Consider the following 19776-nt stretch of genomic DNA (forward strand, 5'->3'; position numbering starts at 1 on the left):
TTTTTATTGCAGAGGAAACCTAAATTTGGTATCTTTCAGAAGTCACAATCCAGTGTTTAAAATGATATGCCAGAAGCACATTTTAAGGAGAACACATTTCTCCGATAGTCACGTTTCTAATTTAAGCGAAAGTTGTGAGAAGTGGCATTGCTTGTTAGATGTTGATTTGATTGTGTTTGGCATGTCTGCAAAGAACAAAGCTGTCCAATGAGAAACTGTTTTATACTGTGTAGGGAATGATGTAATTTTGGTGTACGAACACTTTCCTTGGAAAAAGGCAGATGGGCCTACTATGATACAGGAAGGAGCCAGATAATTTATTGCTCATGATTGAAGAGTCAGTCTGTGGTTGTGATGTTGCATCGTTTTTGGAATAAGGCGAAGTCTACACCATTTTATGCTTTTCTCAATGAACTGAGAGATAAAGGGATGCCATGTACCTACAAGTGAATGAATAATTCGCAACAAGATTGTATTATCTGCAACAGGCAAGCTCCAAGAGTTGCTGTTTTTGGAATCAACTTAGATTTAAAATAGGCTTGAAATATTTGCAGAGGATATGAACAACTGATGATTAATGTAAAGGAATTAGGAGGTGAAAGTGGAAAATCTATTGAGAAAGGGAACAAAGGTCAACAAAAGAGCAAATTAATAAAGGGAGTGCAGAAGAACTCTGAGAAGAAATTTGATACGAAGGAAGCAGTGAAGTCACAATATGAAAAGATGGTGAAAGACTGCAAATTTTCTGGACTCGTTCTTTTGGCAAGATAACTTCTACATATGGCCAAGCATGCAAAAGCTACCAGTAAAAGGAATACTTAGCTGTGAAATGTAAAGTGCCAAAGGTACAGACAGTATTAAACGAAGACAATGAGAAAAAGGGGCTGACGCCAGTGAAATGAAAGCGACTCGAGATCATATGCAATAAGCAGTCCACAGTGAAACGAAATGGTGACTCGAAGATCATACGCATTGATGACAGCCAATGACTGCTAAATCAAATATTTCCCTGACAGTGGTGCACCAGCCAACTGAACACGAGATATAACCACAAACACCAACTTTAGAAAAATACAGAGAATCTCTGTGGAACAATGCAGAAGAAAAATGCTATGGAGAGGTAGAACTGGTAACTAATCCTAAGATTAAGGAAGATCTTGTGTTATTTTCTGTTTTGATGTTATCACTTCTTGATGCAGATGCTGGTAAGAAAATGGACTTTGCAACAATAATTGAAGAAAAATTCCAAGTTGCTGGTATCGAAACAAAGGACGAGCTAAGAGATCTTGGTGAAGTGATGTTGACTGTCAGCACAACACTGACCTCAATGGTAATGCCATACAGGAATATCCCTATTTCAAAGGATATGGGATAGGATTGGATATGTGGGAGAGCCATTACAACTCTGATTCCAGTGTGTTACTGTAAACATGTTTACTGGTTCTCCATGCCTTCTTGCAGCGCCATCTTGATTGGCTTGCTTTGTGAGTTTTCCGCTTGTTTTACAAGTTTTTGTGCAATTTTGGAATTATGGATGCTTCTGCTTCTACTACATTGGTTAAGTTGAGTACCTTACCCTTTTTTTTGGTGGAGAATTTTGCTTCTCCCCCTTGTTTTTTGCACGATGCATCCAATTTTTTTTCTCGCTACCGCCGCATGGCCAAAACCGGAAGCTCATATTTTCAAACTAATCAGTGTTTTATATGAATTTCTTGGCTAGCCTGTTGAAGTGTTACATATATACTGGTCAACGGCCTAGAATAACTATTTACCCCTAGTCTGTGGCCTAGGCTAGCTAATTATTATATTCCTACCCTCCCCTTCTTGCCACGTAACCATGTGGTTGTCGTTAAAGCTGGCACACCTCTCCGTCTATCGATACATCATAGCAGGGAACTGGCGGCTTGAAGAAATTACCTCTCCGTCTATCGATACATCATAGCAGGGAACTGGCGGCTTGAAGAGATTCCCTGGGAGTTGTAGATGGTTGGACACAGCTGGCCAAGGTCGACAGTATTCCATTCTCATCTACTTGGCCTTAGTTTTTGGGTAGGCGGCACTGGTTGGGGGAACTTGTTCCGTGTCTACACTGTCGATCCCTTAGAACGAAACTAATTATGTTCTAATATTGACAGGTAGACCTTCCTTTCCTGTCGCCTTACCCTTCTTCTAGGGTATTATTCTTAGTCTTTGTCTAAGTGACAGCTGGTTGGGAGAATTCGTCCTCTGTGCCTACCTACTGTAGATCCCTTGGAATGACTAAGGATGATTCTAATACTACAGTTAGGATTTCCTTTCCTGCTGCCTTACCATTTTTTAAGGCTTCCTTCCTCCCCCTGTGTTAGACTTAGTCCCCTTGCCATGGAAGTCTGGTTCCTTTGCCTAGTCTGATCTTCCCTGGCATCTTAAGAAGCCTCAGTTGCTATATACATGGACGGGACGGTTTAGTAAGAATATTAGTCTAGCTTTTGGTAGGCAGGAGCATAATCCTAAAAATTAGTTAGTTCTCTGCCACCTCAGCAGCCACCTCTTGGTAGGCCGGCTGCCCCTTCTCCTTCCTAGATAGGCTGTGTTTCCTTCCTGGCCATGGAAATACAGTTCCTTTGCCTAGTCTGCTTTTCCCTGGCAATAGAGGACACTTCAATTGCTATATATCTAGATTTGGTAAAGTCATTCAATTAGTTCATTGCATAAGATTTTTCATAATAATGGCCATCCTTTATATTCAGATCTTCCTGGACAATTCCATCCTGTTCATAATACTAGGCAAGCAGTTAATTCTAATAGCCAGGCCTTCTCCATCAGGAGGCTGAATACTACATAGTATTCTAGAAGTTTTATTCCAGCTGTGACCACGTTGTGGAATGATCTTCCTAATCGAGTAGTTGAATAGGTAGAACTTCAAAAGTTAGTTTCAGCAAATGTTTTTATGTTGACCAGGCTGACATAAGTCTTTTTATAGCTTATATATGACATATCTGTTTTGACGTTGTTACTGTGTTTAGAGTGATATATTGTTAATTTATTCTCATTTATTTATTTCCTTATTTCCTTTCCTCACTGGGCTATTTTTCCCAATTGGAGCCCTTTGGCTTATACCATCTTGCTTTTCCAACTAGGGTTGTAACTTGGCTAGTAATACTATTGATAATAATTGGCCGGCTTGGGGGTTTCTGACAGCCTACTCCTAGATAGGAAATGGAACTAGACCCTCAAGGGCGACTTTTTCTCTTGCCGCCTTAGCAGTTGCCTTGTTTCTGGTAGTCAGTTTCCTCCACTTAGGCTGAAAACCTAGTCTCTCCGAAAGGCCGCCAGGTTGCGTCCAAAGAGTGACATGAAAATAATTTTTCAAATTTTCTATACTGAATATATTTAATGGTTTTAGACTCCAAACCATAATATACATAACCAAGAATGTTTATATTGCCATGGAGTCTCCGCTCCTCTGCTCAGTCGGAATCTCCCTGGCTTGAGTGGTTACCACATTGCCATATTTTCCAGCCTTGCCGGCTCAAGATGCGAGTAGGCTAAGGGTCTCTCCCTTCTTTATTAGGAGAGAGGGTTATCCTTGCCGCCTTAGCTGTCGCCTTAAACTGGTCAGTTGTGTCTATATCCTACCCTCCATATCTGAGGAACATTATCCTATAAAATTGATCAATTAGATACCTCCATAGTTGTCAGGATTTTCATCAAATTTGCAAATTCTTTATATCCTGGCTGCTTTAAATGGCTCATCAATTCCAGTGGGCAAAAGCCCATTCATTGATAAATCTAATTTTAACAACTAGGCAAGTGGCAGTCAGCCTTACCTGCTGTTTCCTTTTTTTATTGGTCTGTATCTTCCCTCTTACCCTATAACTAGTTCCCTATGGGATCGTCTTCCGTTTGCCGACTTAGCAATGTTTTTTGCCGCATTGTGTCGACATACCTGCCGCGTAAAGAAAGGTTAGACCATGGACCCATGGCGGCTATAAATAGCTGTTGCCTTAGGTAGAATGTTATTTGATTTCGCCACCCCTTAAGTTGTCTGATCGACCAATTTTGGGGACCTCCAGAAGAGCTCTCAACAAGGTGCCCCCTATCTTCCTTCGTTGGAAATGAAGAATCTCTTGTTCCACAAGGCTGATGTGACCTCGGTGTACGGTAATCAGATTCCGACGTTACAACTGGATCCTGCAGATCATGAAGTCTAGGACGTGCTTCAGGACATGCATTTGGATGTCGACAACCTTTTCTATTTCACCAGAAAGAGAAAGACTTGTTGACAACGGAAGCCTCTGATGACTCGCTCGACAGTCGGCAGGTAAGTACTATACATAGTACTTCTTTGCATAATCTTATCCCTGTTTGTGCTACACCCACCTCAACTTCGACTATTCTTCTAATTCCAACTGCCTCATTGGTCCCAAGACATTTGGAGTTCATGGCATCCATGAAAGCATTCATGGAAAATATCATGCGGAGCATAAGAGAGCTTAAGCATCCTCAGAGGCGAAGATTGAGGCGCTTCAACAGGCACCGAAGTCCAAGACTCCACCAGTCTCAAGTCTTCTAGACTGATCGGGAAACAACCATTGCCGTTACGCAGAACATATGGTTCTGAGTGAAGGGTACCTTCATATTGGTGAAGGCATGGGCTCTCTAAAACATGAGTTCTAAACCAGTCTCAGATTTAGAGTTTTACCCCTCTATCAAGAATTATCCTTACTGTTACGTTAGGTTGAATTCCAAAGCGTCCATTAGGGTTGATACGATTCCCAAGGAAACTATCATCTTGGACCATGGTAAGGCTCAAACTTTTTTGGATAAGGAGCTCAAGACAGCCAAGTTTACTAACACTCAACTCTCTGATTTCAGCAGGAAGCAGGCTACATTTGTAGCTCCGAAAGACACTGTCTTCCCTTTTGTGTCAGGGAGTTTAGAGGCTGTTAAAAAGGCAGTAGTGGAAGATAGACCTCTGCCAGTGCTGGAGGAGTGCAAGCCCGTTTCGCTTGCTCTTCCATATTACTCCGATAGGTGGGAAGATGTCCAACACACCTTTACATTTGGCAAACTGGTTAGTGATATTGGAGGCATGCAGTTTAATAAGAAACTGCCCAGAATTCCTCAAGTCCTACTAAAAGTGGAATTGGAGGCCAGAGAGAGACTGGCAGCTTCTTTGTTAAACCAGTCTTACCTTGAGATGCTTATTGGGAACTACTCAAAATCTGACGTCTTCTCAGTTCTGGTCAAAACCCATTCGGCTACCTTCCACCGGGACCTGCATGCATTTTTTTTAGCCAGGAAGGCCTGCAGAGAGCCTAAAAAGCTGACTACAATAGCTGGGGGAAAGATCTGTTTCCGCAAAAGGTGTTTCAAGAAGTCATGAGAACAAAAGCCTATGCAGAAATGGAGTATGTCCTAGAGGCCGTTTCTAGGCCGCATAAGAAACTGTCTCGTATCCTCATGTCTCAAATTTTTCTTGTATCTCGGGGCACAAATTTGCTCAAAATTTTCCTCGTATCTCAAATTTCTCGTATGTTGGGACACTCGTATGTCGAGGTATTACTATATATGAATATGGAAGAGGATTTGCTATCTCACTGACAGCCAGGAATAACTCTTAATTATAATTATTATTAAAGAACGTTAAAGTAAACTTGTATTATACCAGGAATGAAATTAAAATTTGTGATTAATTATTTTACTTTATAATGTGCAAAAACTGAATATGCTTGAATATACATTTCGAAATAATAACAGAGAATAAGTTGAGAGAATACTCATGCTCAACATAGGGTTGAGGAGGTAAATATTTAGGTTAAGTGAAAAATAAACTTGAATATTGAATTATAAAAAAAACATATGCCAAACATTCTTTAGCACGAAACATGAATTATTTTCTCAGCTTTTTCTCTTTGCCTTCTTAAAAAGGTTAAACTTAAACGCTGATTATTTCTTCTTGTGAAAGTACGCTCGTTAGTGAAGTTATGGGCATGATTATATAATTTAGGAGCTTGAAAATATATAAATTAAAATTACAGTTATAAAATATTTTAAAACCATAGAATAGACAATAATTTTTATATATATAATCTCAAGACATCTAGGAGCTTTGAATTTCTCTCTAACAATGAAACTGAATTCAACTGGTTAACATGATATAATTGAAACTAGTTTTTATCAAATGTTTAACAATGTTGGGATTATAAACTAATTAAAAACTAAAATGTCAAATTCTTGGTTTTTTCTATTAAATATGAAATAACAAAAAAGTAAACACTAAACTAATAATATCCCTCTCATGAAGCCTTCAACACAAAGGCATTATTTTCCCTCCTTTTCTTGGGACATCTTGGTGAATGGAAATGCTAGATTTCAGGGTTTCTTAGGTAAATTACCCTACAATATATGAATACAGTATTGATATATGAAAACTTAAATACTATATTTATCAAATATATATATTACTTGGAAATACAAACTATATATTCTACTCCAAGTCTACTAAATCCAACTATATATGATGCCACAACCTGGAACAGACTTTCAATAGAAAATAGCAGAAAAACAATCAATGTACATTATTCAATTTGGGAGGAAATTTCCTAAATAATACTTTATTATATTTCAAAATAACTTTGTTAAATTCACTTGGGGCTTTATGCAATGCTGTGGGAATCTCTAAATATAGAATGGAAAGTTTAAATTGGATTTGTGCAAGATACAAATTAGTTTGGACTTTTTTAATTTGACGGAGCACAATATACATTAATAATCATGAGTTTGTGCCATAAAATAATAGAAATTAACACAGTTCAACTTTTCCCTTAATAATAACTGAATATAGTGTACTGTATAGAAAAATTACTAAAAATATGCAGGGTCATGTATTTTTCAACAAAGTTAAAGCTTTCTTAATAACAACTGGAAAAGTTATGTAGCAAAAATATTAACAATATGCTGGGTTAGGCATTTTTCAGCAAAGATTAAACTAAACTATATTTAAAACTTCTGTAACTTGGACAGAATGTGTATTTTTTTTTGATAGGTCCCAAGAACACTAAGATACAATGAGACAACAATATCAAACACACTTGTATTATTATTAGGTAGTTTGACCAGGCTACCTATGCTTAACTCTTGTAAAGTTAGCCAGATTGAACAACCGCTCTACAAGGTACTACAGTATAGTATTTAGTAGTCAAAAGTTGTATTTACTACAAACTTATAACTTTCAGCAAAGAATATAGAAATAGTTTAAATTATCAAACTTTGCTGCAAAACTGTAACAAAAGCACCAGCATCAATTTGAAAACTTTCACTTTCTCTAAAATTCCATACAATATAGCTATTGCTATTATTTAAGTTACAGCATAATGGCTGAAATAATTAAAGTCTATTCAACTGCAGGGACCCAGCAAACATAATGTGGAGGCTCTAAGTCCTGTTTAGAACACTATTCAGTTTTTATTTTACCATATCACAGATCATATGAACAATATAAATACTCTTTAGTCCAGCTGAACTTCATTTGTATGTACTGTATATCATAATCCCTTGTTTCTATAGAAAAATAAACCTCAAAATATACTAACCAGGACATTAAATATTACACCTCAAAATAAAATATACTAACCAGGGTATTAAGTTTCCCCTGGGATGGTGATTCTTTCAATATATTTTACTAATGAGACATGACAAAGCCAAACATTAACATTTTTGTAACACCAAATTTTGTAACACCAAATTTTGTAACACCAAATTTGAATTTACCAAATTTTTCCTGATGGTAAATATACGTGATATAAATGCATGAATTACAGAATATTTCCTCTCAATATAGAAATCTATACTCATTAGAAATATCTTTATGCCAGACTTAGAAAAAAGCTAACTTTAACAAAATATTTCAACCTAATTCAACCATCAAATATTTTCTAGGATTCACAGTTCAGAATATCCATGTACATCATAAAAAAAAAATGGGTAAAATACTTCTTAAGTACTTTATCTTGGAGAAAAAAATTCCATCCTCAAATTCTCGTTCAACTGTTGCCATTTTATATTCCATAACATTTTGATAATCCTTAATTTATTAAAAAAAAAAATTAAGAAGCTGATGCAGAGTAAAGTACAATATCAATATGGTGACTTTGGTGTCGCAACCCATTCCATATAAAAAAAAAATTAAAATATATTGGAGTATGAATGATAAAGATGGAAGTTTTATCTTTTCATTTATAACACCTGATAAATCATTCCTACTTATAATACAATTTGCACAGCTGCTTCATACTTACACTCATTAATCTTCCATAATTAAGTCATACTGACAATTTTTACTTTTGCAATCACTTAACATATTGAAAATTATGTGTAATACCTAAACCATATATAGTACTTCAGAATGGCTCATTATTTAAGATATTCAAGATTGTCTAAATAAATTAAACTTATATGTATGAAGCACGGAGAACAGCAAGATTATAAGTAGAAAAAAAAAATGAAAATTCACCCTCAAGAAAACGGCCTAAACTGTTTGGCCACATCAGGATTCCAAATTTATTCCTCTTGTGTTTTGCTATGAAAAAGAAAGGTCACTTAAGGATGAAGGTGTTGCTAACAGTCGGTCAGTCAGGGCTTAGGCTGCTAGTTGGCAGTAGGAGGAGCTGGAGGGGAACCCCCATCCTTGAAAGAGAATATTAATAGAAAATTCTTACTTGCAATCAAAACTCAATGAGGATAATGTATAACTTGCAACATTCAGAATTAAATGAAAACTCCCTTTTATGTGCTAGCAATTTATTTGCTTTCAAAAGATAGCTTAATAAATATGTTTTATTTTTAATTATTTATTAAGCGAAAGAGAATAATAGAAAATTCTTACTTGCAATCAAAACTCAATGAGGATAATGTATAACTTGCAACATTCAGAATTAAATGAAAACTCCCTTTTATGTGCTAGCAATTTATTTGCTTTCAAAAGATAGCTTAATAAATGTTTTATTTTTTAAGAACTAAGTAAATCACCATTTTGACAAAGATAATAGGCGACATTATCACCTATTTATCCTTTGATATCCTTTAATACGGTAAAATAAATCAAGAGGACTCTAGTTATTTGTCAAAAATGTATGTTTGTCTATCATTATTGCATAATTAAATTTGTAACTATACAAAAACATGAATTTCTCTGAATTTAATAAAATACGCACCTGTTGACTGTTCGTGGGCTTTGAATCTGAACTAGCCCGTAGTGAATCTGGTCGTAGAAAGAAAAGAACCATAGCAAGGAGTGTCCAAACCATAGCAAATAATAGCATACTATCTGAGCCAGCAGATTCTTGAGGGCCAGGGGCTGTAAATCAACAGTAAAAAGAAAGAAAGCATTAATTTAAGATACCGGTACTTCAAAATATACAGAAATATCAACAAAGGTTAAATTAACCCTTTTACCCCCAGACTATCTGGAAATTTCCAACCCTTAACCCCCAGGGGGTTATTTTTTTCCCCAGCACATTTTGCAGTATATTTTTTTCAAATTGCTCTAACAGCCTTAATTTTTGTTATAGAGAGGTCAGGTTGGTCTCATTCTCTTGGAAAATGCCTGAATTTTCTCAAAAAATTATCAAAAATATGAAAAAAAAAATTGTATAGCATTTTTTTTTGCAAGGACGTACCGGTACGTCCATGGGGGTAAAGGTATGGCTTTTGTGAAACGTACCAGTATGTCCTTTGGGGGTAAAAGGGTTAACTACTACTGATGGGGTTACCAGGGGTCAAACTAACTTAAATAACAAATCCCAAACTCACTCGCAGATAATTAGTAATAACCACTGTTGTTGGTTGGGAGATACTGAACAAAAGTGCAAATTTTTTTAGTACCGAGTTTTTCAAGTAATTTGTACTTTACCTAACTATAAAATTCTCAGTCCTTTAACCCTTTCGCCCCAAAGGACGTACCGGTTCGTTCTTGTGAAACACTTTTATATACATGTTTTTGATAATTTTATGAGAAACTTCAGGCATTTTCCAAAAGAATGAGACCCACCTGACCTCTCTACAACAAAAATTAAGGCTGTTAGAGCAATCTGAAAAAAATATATAGCAAAATGTGCTCAAAATTTAACCTTATGGCAGGGGTAAAAGGGTTAATAGAAGTATGATTTCAGTGAAGCTGGACTTGGATGTTAAAATTTATACAGCAACGGGGTTTCAGTAGTTACTGGCTGATAGCAGAGGAAGACCAGCCCTCTGCCTGCTCACTGAGAAGCCACTTTGACCTTCACCAAGAGCTTGCGGGAGTACATGAATCAGGACGTATAACTTGAAGGTCTCGGGTTTGTATAGTTAAGAGAAATACAAGCTACTTAGAAAAATAGTGATTTGTTCCTACATGAATATAAATCCTCATCCTTTGATAGGAAATTTATCCTTTGGAGGGTGGAAGTCCCTATAAGCCAGGATGTTTTAAGCACTCAGACCTGTTGATCCAATCCACTTATTATAACCTGAGTTTTAGGGTAGGCTAAGTTTCTGTCATTAGACAGTCATGAAAGAACCTACACCCTCAAAGGATATGTTGTCTGCAATGCAAGGCTAAAGAAAAGTGTGAGGCTAACAATAATATCCATCTTGCAGCAAGTCTATTCCAGCAACATATCAGTCAGACCGCTGGACCCATGGGAAGGGAAGCAGAAGAGGAGAAAAAAAAAAAAAAAAAAGGCCACACATTCTTACTCTAATCCTAGACTGATGTTACAACTGTTATCTGAGACAAGATTCATCTTGTCCTATGGGGGGGGGGGGGGTGAGCTAGATATGCTACACCAATAGCTGAGCAGCTACCAAAGGTCCTCCGGAAAATATACGGAGGGCATTCCTGTAGATAGTGGGCTGTGAAGGTCGTCTGACGTCTCAAACTCCTACCTTCATTACTTGGACCACTGACAGGTTCTCCTAAAAGGCTAACATTACACCTATTCCTCTGACCTCATGAGGACACACCTGTGCCAGTTCCTCCTGTTCACCTGATGTCTGGTTTCACGAAGCCAGAAAGAGAGAGTGATTCAAGAGATTTTCTTCCAGAGTCTACTCAAACTGAAAAAAAAAAGTTCTACTGACATGGTCTGGAAGGCTGGGTTCTTTTGAGATACTGTGAGGGCACAGAAGTAACTCCTTCAGATTGTCGGTTAATTTCCTAAGAGAGGAAATTGAGAAGGGTTCAAACCATGGATCGTTTACAGCTTGGTTTTGAGTCTGCTAAAAATTCCAGAATGAATTTAAGAGAAAGTTTTCTCCAACCTTCGAAATGGCTAACCAGATATGACAAACCATGTAGTTCAACTACTCATTTTGTAGAGGCTAGGACAAGTAAGAAGATAGTTTTGAGGGTTAAGTCTTTACCCGACACTTACCTTGATGGTGCATAGGCTAAGGGGCCCTTTTTAGGGATATGAGAACTCTTACTATGTTCCTAACAGGGAACTTAGCTTCCCTTGGAGTACAAGATTGTTTAAAACCCTCATTTGCAAAAGAGGAAAGATCTACCTCCTCAAGTCTAAGGACCTGACTCGACGCCGAACAATAGCCTTTTAGTGATGAGGTTGAAAGGGGCTTTTCTTTGAGGAAGACGACCAGGAAGTCCGCAACCAGTGGGATAGAGGCTCTGAGAGGAAAAGTACCCTTTCTACAGCACCATTTACAAAAGATGGCTCATTTGGCCTGATAGACAGCAGTCGAGAATCTTCAGAGATATCGACATGTATCCCCTGTACAGTGCCTTGCGAATAGCCTTTCCCTCTTGAGAAGCTGAATAATCACCACCAATAAAGTAATAGGGAAATCAGAGAGTTGTGATGTCTATGTTGGTGGGGTTGGAAGAGAAGACCTAGCTGATTAGGTACTTCTCTTGGAGCCTCAAGTACTATTTTGCATAGGCCAGGAATGTCCTATTGAGGTTTGGGGTAGTCCACCCACTGCCGCCGACTATACGAATTGGGCAAATCAACATAAAAGCATATACTGTACCTGCAATAACGAACACTGTTATTATGGACTTTACAGTAGAACCTCATAATAATGGGTATTGTTATTATGGGCTTTGGATATCACGGACTGAATCCAGAGAACCAGCGTTGTGTTCAGTTGGTAAAAGTCACCATAAGAAGAACATAGTTCTGAGATATTAATATTTATTCATATAAAGGTTATAATTTTTTTTTTACATTATTTATTATTGATATATCTTCCTAATAAAATCAACTTTCTATCTATGCGAGCCTTCTGAGAAAATGTAAACGCACTCAGTTTCAAGTAACCGCTCTCAAGGTTATGCACAAACCTGGATAATAAATACAGTAATACCTCGGTATTCGATCAAAATTCATTCCAGAAAGATGGTTGAATACCAAATTATTGTTTCCCATTACAATTAATGTAGAAACTAATAATACATTCCAAGCCCAAGTTGATTTGCTAGTAGTACAACATACAGTATTAGCATAAAAAAGTGACCCAGTTATGTAGTTTTTACACAAACACTAAATACAATAACATATAAGACTGTCGATATAAATGAAAACTAAAGTCGTCTTAACACAAGAAAACTTACCTTCCTCGTTGTATGGCAGTGTGAGGAGAAAGGAAAGAGTTATTGCCAGGAGGGGAAACCCCTTTCCATAAAAACAGAAGGGTTGAGTTCGTCTAGCTTAAGTTGTAAGTGAATTGTAAGATAAGTATAATTAAGCTCTAATCGGTGTTAAGTGGTGGAAATGGAAAAAAGGAACAAGGCCGAAAGGAGAGATTGTGAGAAACGAGGATGCGGAGTTCCTCAGGAAACGAAGTTGAAATGGCGCAGACTGATTGTTCCAAATGCAACAAGATGGTAACAAAAAAGCAGTTTAGAATTGCCTGCAACTATTGTGAGTGTTGGTATCACATTGGTTGTGTTAAAATTGGGAAGGATAAGTATAAAGTACTGCAGACCAACAAAACACACTCACACACACACACACTCTGTGTGTGTGTGTGTGTGTGAGAGAGAAAAGTGCGTGTCAAGGATTCATGATTTGTTGTCATTCTGGCATTACTGTATTGATTGACTGCGACTCACTGTACGCGAGCTTACGTCGGTCCATGCTATGGCGGAGAGTTCTTCGATCTGAGCCCATCTGGAATCCAATCGCTGGAGCGCTCTCTTATACCGAGTCCAGGTTAGATGATGTCTTATTTGTAGAATGCTTGCCTTGAAACTGGCAACAGTCCAAGAAAGAAAACCCAGCATAAAGGTGTCCGTCACACACACAAAATTACCTTGTCTCTAACTATTCTGGATACCATACCTTCTTAGCCACTAAGGAGCTCCTTAGTACTGTCAGAATTTCCAGTATTTCTATTTCCTTTGGAGAATCTGAAAAGAATTTAGCTCAACCGCGAACGTAAGATTGCATACTGTACTTGCCAGAGCAATTGGTCTTTCCTGGCTCGAACGCAAGAAAGCACACTCGCAGTAGCGATCACTCTTATGCTCTAGCTCTATTTAATCCTCCGTTGACACCAGACTAGATGGGTGCTTAGTAGCTTGGTGAGACGGTAAGTCACAGCATACTCACTATCTCATGTGCGCTGACGTGTCATGAAGCACACCCCTTTATGCAAGCCGGAAAGAGCCGACATCAGTCTCAGCTGGGAAGGACTACCTTCCAAACAGAAACAAGGCTATAACCTCCTCAGAGCATCGTCATCAAGGTCAACATCTGGGAAGGAATTAAAGGACTCGCTTTGAGAAGGAACTTCAGCTGTTTCTCTAAGGGAAACGGTCGAACTTGTCCTGAGGTTTGAAGAAGACTCACACTTCTACGCACTGCCACCAGATGAGACCCACAGGGAATGATCCAAGGACAGGGTACCAGGGGATAGAGGAAGATGTCCAGCCAATTTCTTACACTTGACGGAGACCCCTAAGTAGAGGAATCGCGGGTAGACTTTCTTCTTTCACCTGCTATATGCCTGCCACTGGGAGGACAGCCACTCTTTCCATTCATCATAAGGAGAAGCTTGTGAGCAATTATACCCCCTGCAGGATGGAAACAAGGAATGGGGATTAACTGACAAGCTCCTAATGAACGTCTAGCAGCTATGATCGGTAGCTCCAGGGTAGGTTCGCAGATGTTCTGAAAAGAAGTAAAGAAAATTGATTTGCCCAAGTTTGGGTTAAGGCACCCTGAGTACAGTAGTATGGATCGGCAGTTGAAATCAAATTGGCTACTTGGTGAGCCCGTAGATGGCTGGGGATTCTCCGTTGCCTGCCGATAACCACTGAAATCTTACTCCTATTAAAGGACGATGAAAGTTTGCATTGGTGTATGAACAACTAAAATTCAAAGGCTTATTTTATACTATAAACTCATTATACATAATAAAAAATTCAGACATACCTTCAGTAAAACATTCCGTATCTGTACAGTAGCTTTGCGACTGCCTCAGCTTTAAAAGGATAAAAAATATCATCAAGTTAGTAATCCAGTAATCTTCATTCTACTTGATAAAACAGTACTCTCTTAACAAAGACAATCTAATAATCAACATGAAAAATTCATAAGATTTGAATAAGAATATATTAGTTTTTTAATCACAACACAAGTGCAGTAGTAACTTACTAGAGACACTAATCGGCGCATTGCCATTTCGTGAGTGTAGATACACTCACAGGGATCAAAACCTCCATCTGCCATGATTTAAGTGTTTTATCTGAAACAATAAAGATAATCCTTTAAGAATGCTTCCAAGAACGTTGAACATCAAATATACGAAAAATTTATAAATAAAAATAAGCTTCCATAGTACAAAAAGTGTACCCTATTTCAAATGTGTGTGAGAGAGAGAGAGAGAGAGAGAGAGAGAGAGAGAGAGAGAGAGAGAGAGAGAGAGAGAGAGAGAGAGAGAGAGAGAGAGAGAGAGAGAGAGAGAGAGAGAGAGAGAGAGAGAGAGTGTGTGTGTGTGTGTGTGTGTGTGTGTGTGTGTTACAAGGATTTTGGATGTCTCAAAGACTTTTTAGTCCATCCGTGGAGACTCCACTTGCTCTTTGGTAGAGTGATTTACTTTAAGCATTTAGAGAGTTCCTATGATCTTGTCTAACTCATTCTTGAATTTGTTTATCGTGTTACTGTTTACTACAGCCACTGGAAGTCTATTCCAAGTACTGTATTTGCAATTATGTATGTAAAGAAATTGCCACATTGAGTGCTGTTGTATCTTTTCAATTCCAGTTTTTATCTGTTACCACTGGATTGATTTGTGCCGAGATGAATAGATTGTTGGAATCTACATTTGTTATTCCTTTAAGAATTTCGAATGCCTCTATTAACTGTCCCCTTAGTCGTCGAGTTTGTAGATCAAATAAGTTCAAACGTTCCATTCTTCGTCTACTGTATATCCAAATTGCCTTAGTGTTGGAACTAGCTTGGTGGCTCTAGCTTGTACTGCTTCCAGTCTATCTATATCCTTCTGAATACTTGGAGCCCAGAATTGGACTCCGTATTCTAAATAGTAATGTGTACAGCTGTAGTACAATGTCTTTGTTTCTGTATTTGAATTGTCTCTTTATGTAACCTAATAGTTTTTGTGCTTTCTTTTCAGCTTTTATGCTCTGTTTGGTGAACTTCAAAACCTTGCTAATAATAATAACGAGATCTTCCTCCTGGTCCACACTTACTATTTCATTACCTTGCAGTGAGTAATCGGACTTTGCATTTCCCACAGTTGAAAGGCATTTGCCATTTTCTGGACCATTCTCCAAGCTTCCTGACCAATAACACCGTAACAGGTTTTTTTGCAAGACTTGGCACTTGAGATAAGGATCCGAGCCCTTAAACCTCGTACCTCGAAAGGTTTTGGTACAATGCTTATCCTTCCACAAAATCCAGCAAAGGAACCAGAAGACTCAAGAAACTTTTCAAAGTGAGTTGTCCAGTGTCTTGGAGAACTCTTCTTCTTCCTGGCGGCAGGCAGTTCCTCAGCTAGGGAAGAATGCAGCACAAGAACAGACTAGAAGGTGAGGGGTAGCGACCACGCTTCTTCACAAAGGTTGAGGATTTCCTGGCAGGGGTGTAATCACACAATTCTTCCTCTGCAGGCAAGGGGTCAGTAGCAACAAGGTGAGAAGACTGCCAAGTTCAAGCAACTGCTAGAACCTCTACGAGTTTCTCTGCTGACGGGGCGCCATCAATCTCAATCCAAAGCTCGTCCAGGGCCTTGTGAAGGTCAATAGCCAACATAAGAACTTAGGGTGAAAGGCAGGTGGAGGTATTACCTGTGTTAACCCTTTTACCCCCAAAGGACGTACTGGTACGTTTCACAAAAGCCATCCCTTTACCCCCATGGACGTACCGGTACGTCCTTTTTTGAGGAAATTCAGGTATTTTCCAAGAGAATGAGACCAACCTGACCTCTCTATGACAAAAAATAAGGCTGTTAGAGCAATTTAAATAAAATATACTGCCAAATGTGCTGGGAAAAAAATAACCCCCTGGGGGTTAAGGGTTGGAAATTTCCAAATAGCCTGGGGGTAAAAGGGTTAAAAGAGGGCAAAACACCTATCTCACTCAAAGAACTCCCCAAGGGAAGTGCAGAGGCTCCCTTCTTCTTACTTTCTCTGATGAACGCAGACTCAGAGAGCATGCAGTAGTCTACAAACCCGAGGGAGGGATGAAGGAGCTAGAGAGCCTCTTGGTCATTAGCTTAGGCATAACCAAGACCGAGTCCAAAGACTCTCTCTTAGACATCTTTCTCTTCTTCACAATCTCAGATCACTGCATTGCAGCAGCAACAATGTTGATGAAGGTGGACTTCCACATGTCCAACCAAGGCGCAGACATTATCAAACCAATATCACAAAACACTAAGGAATAGCTGACCAATTACAAAATCTTTAAAATAAGGCGCCGAGAATTACGTTCTGTATAAACTGATAGACAGCTTAAGTCAATGGGTTAACTTCTGCACTGTAATTGTCCAGTGGCTACTTTCCTCTTGGTAAGGGTAGAAGAGACTCTTTAGCTATGGTCAGCAGCTCTTCTAGGAGAAGGACACTCCAAAATCAAACCATTGTTCTCTAGTCTTGGGTAGTGCCATAGCCTCTGTACCATGGTCTTCCACTGTCTTGGGTTAGAGTTCTCTTGCTTGAGGGTACACTCGGGCATAATATTCTATCTCGTTTCTCTTCCTCTTGTTTAGTTAAAGTTTTCATAGTTTATATAGGAAATATTTATTTAAATGTCATTATTCATAAAATATACTATTTTTCCTTGTTTCCTTTCCTCACTGGGCTATTTTCCCTGTTGGAGCCTCTGGCCTTATAGCATTTTGCCTTTCCAACTAGGGTTTTAGCTTAGCAAGTAATAATAATAATAATAATAATAATAATAATAATAATAATAATAATAATAATAATAATAATAGTGCTACTTGTTGGGTGGGCAGATTTTCCTTGCAACCAACTGTGTTTACTTCATTAAAACTTAACGGCCGTCCCAGCTTCACTGAAGTCATACTCCAATTATCATTATTATCATTGTTATTATTAGTATTATTACTTGCTAAGCTACAGACCTAGTTGGAAAAGCAGGATGCTATAAGGCCTGGGACCCCAACAGGGAAAATAGCCCCGTGAGGAAAAGAAACAAGGAAAAACAAAATACAGTACTGTACTTAAAGACCAGTAGCATCAAAATGAATATTTAATATATATAAAGTATAAAAACTTTAACAAAACAAGAGGAAAAGAATTATAGAATAGTGTGCCCATGTGTACCTCAAGCAAGAGAACTCTAACCCAGGACAGTGAAAGACCATGGTAAAGAGGCTAGGGCATTGCCTAAGACTAGAGAACAATGGTTTCATTTAGGAGTGTCCTTCACCTAGAAGAGCTGCTTACCATTGCTAAAGTGTCTCTTCTACCCTTACCCAGAGGAAAGTAGCCACAGAACAATTACAGTGCAGTAGTTAACCCCTTGGGTGAAGAAGAATTGTTTAGGAATCTGGGCACAGTTGCTCATCTTTAGCCAACCTAAAGAGTTAATGGAGTCTCGAGTCTAATCAAAATTCGAACAAAAGGAAAAATCACCGAGATGCAAGCGTTAACAAGACCAAATAACAAGAGAAAAGTTTCATTTGCCATAGCCAGATAATATGGAAGGAGACGTCTGTCTCCTATCATGGCTAATATAAAAGTGATAAAGATATGAGTGAGCGGGGTAGGGGAGTGCTTTGCCATGCTAACTGGAATGGTTGTTGACACCTCATTAAAAGTTTGGGGTGTATGTATGATAGCGGTCACCTGCATGTATGATTACGGTTAACTTAAGATACGGCAGTGTACAGGGGGTAACGCCCCCCCATAAGGTAGGTAGGTAAGGACACGGCTTGTAGGTTAGGTTAGGGGGAAAAGTTGAGCTTAGTTGATGTTCATTTTTATTCCACAAGGGAGAAAATGGCCGCTATTTTTGTAGGAACAAGTGGCTTTTTAGTTATAAATTCTTGTTCTTTAAACATATTTACCATTTAAAAAAATATGAGGGTAATATTTTGTTAGAATCCCACAAACTGCTTTTGTTAATATAAATAATATATGTCAGATAAAAGGCCTACCCTACAATACATAAGTGATTTATTGTGGATTTCTAAAGTTACCAGACTTTATACATCAAATTACAAAATGAGAGGGGTTACGGGGACTCGGTGCCCTACAGAAGATGAAATGTGAGGAACAGTCAAGTCATTTTCCCAAACTGAAAATCCCCGATTTTTAGCTTTTGTCAGCAAGTCTTCTTTTTGCCCGATTTATAGCTTTGGTTAGCAATTCTTCTTTTTGCCCGATTTATAGCTTTGGTTAGCAATTCTTCTTTTTGCCCGATTTATAGCTTTGGTCAGCAAGTCTTCTTTTTGCCCGATTTATAGCTTTGGTCAGCAAGTCTTCTTTTTGCTCGATTTATAGCTTTGGTTAGCAATTCTTCTTTTTGCCCGATTTATAGCTTTGGCTAGCAATTCTTCTTTTTGCATGATTTTTTGCTTTTGGTCAGCAATTCTTCTTTTAGACCCATGTTTTGCTCTGGTCAGCAGTTCTTTTTATGCCGGATTTTTAGCTTAGGTCAGCAATTCTTGTTTTCAAAGGTGGTCAGTCAACTATTTTCCTTAAGAAATCAAGGTCGGTCTGATTCTTTTGAAACACTCTGTGGAAGTCTGTTTTATGTAATGTATTCACACCCAGTCATGGTTTACATAGTAAATTTGCCAAAATATAATTACCAGTGACCAATATATAAACAAGAAGTCAATTACTATAAGCAAGCAAGCCTTTGTCACATAACAGCCTTTCACTGTGGCCCAGATCTTGACAGACTACAAAAATGTTGTTTTACGCTGTTATAAATACAGATAAACAAGATTTTATACATTTCATTTAACATATACAACTACAATTTAATGAAGAAACAATAGGAGAACTATACCAATTACTGGAATGCCAAAAAAATATGTTAGTCCTGAGTGTTTCCTTTGCGTATCCTAACAACTACCACTGTATTTACTAACACAGCTGACTGACACGACGTCATACAGTGTTGCCAAAGTCACTGTAATGGGAAAGATAAAAACAAAATAGAGTCGTAGCTATTTATAGCCAATTCATTTATTATTATTATTATTATTAAATGCTAAGCTACAACCCTAGTTGGAAAAGCAGGATGCTATAGGCCCAGAGGCCCCAACAGGGAAAATAGCCCAGTGAGGAAAGGA

At 38.1% G+C, this 19776-nt stretch overlaps 1 protein-coding gene across 2 annotated transcripts; it reads right to left on the reverse strand.

The window, feature by feature from the left end:
- Positions 1-5674: 5674 nt before the first annotated feature.
- On the reverse strand, positions 5675-19614 carry LOC137625921 (small integral membrane protein 14). 2 transcript variants are annotated; one of them, XM_068356930.1, is made up of 5 exons: positions 19491-19614; positions 14643-14733; positions 14421-14469; positions 9198-9340; positions 5675-8670 (listed from the first exon to the last, which is right to left on the reverse strand). In XM_068356930.1, the coding sequence occupies exons 2-5, from the start codon at positions 14715-14717 to the stop codon at positions 8632-8634; spliced, it is 306 nt and encodes a 101-aa protein (XP_068213031.1). In that variant the 5' UTR covers positions 14718-14733; positions 19491-19614; the 3' UTR covers positions 5675-8631. The 2 variants fall into 2 exon arrangements, with proteins under 2 accessions (XP_068213031.1, XP_068213032.1); XM_068356931.1 differs by having other exon boundaries at positions 19498-19577.
- Positions 19615-19776: the final 162 nt, after the last annotated feature.

The sequence above is a fragment of the Palaemon carinicauda genome, chromosome 33 (assembly GCF_036898095.1).
Source record: "Palaemon carinicauda isolate YSFRI2023 chromosome 33, ASM3689809v2, whole genome shotgun sequence".
In the NCBI taxonomy this organism is placed as follows: Eukaryota; Metazoa; Arthropoda; class Malacostraca; order Decapoda; family Palaemonidae; genus Palaemon; species Palaemon carinicauda.

Coding starts and splice junctions, on each gene's coding strand:
- LOC137625921 (XM_068356930.1), bottom strand. CDS start 14,717: ATGGCAGATGGAGGTTTTGATCCCTGTGAGTGTATCTACACTCACGAA. Junction 9,341..14,420: donor TACGGAATGTTTTACTGAAG/GTATGTCTGAAT, acceptor GTTGATTTACAG/CCCCTGGCCCTCAAGAATCT. Junction 8,671..9,197: donor AGCCCACGAACAGTCAACAG/GTGCGTATTTTA, acceptor TTCTCTTTCAAG/GATGGGGGTTCCCCTCCAGC.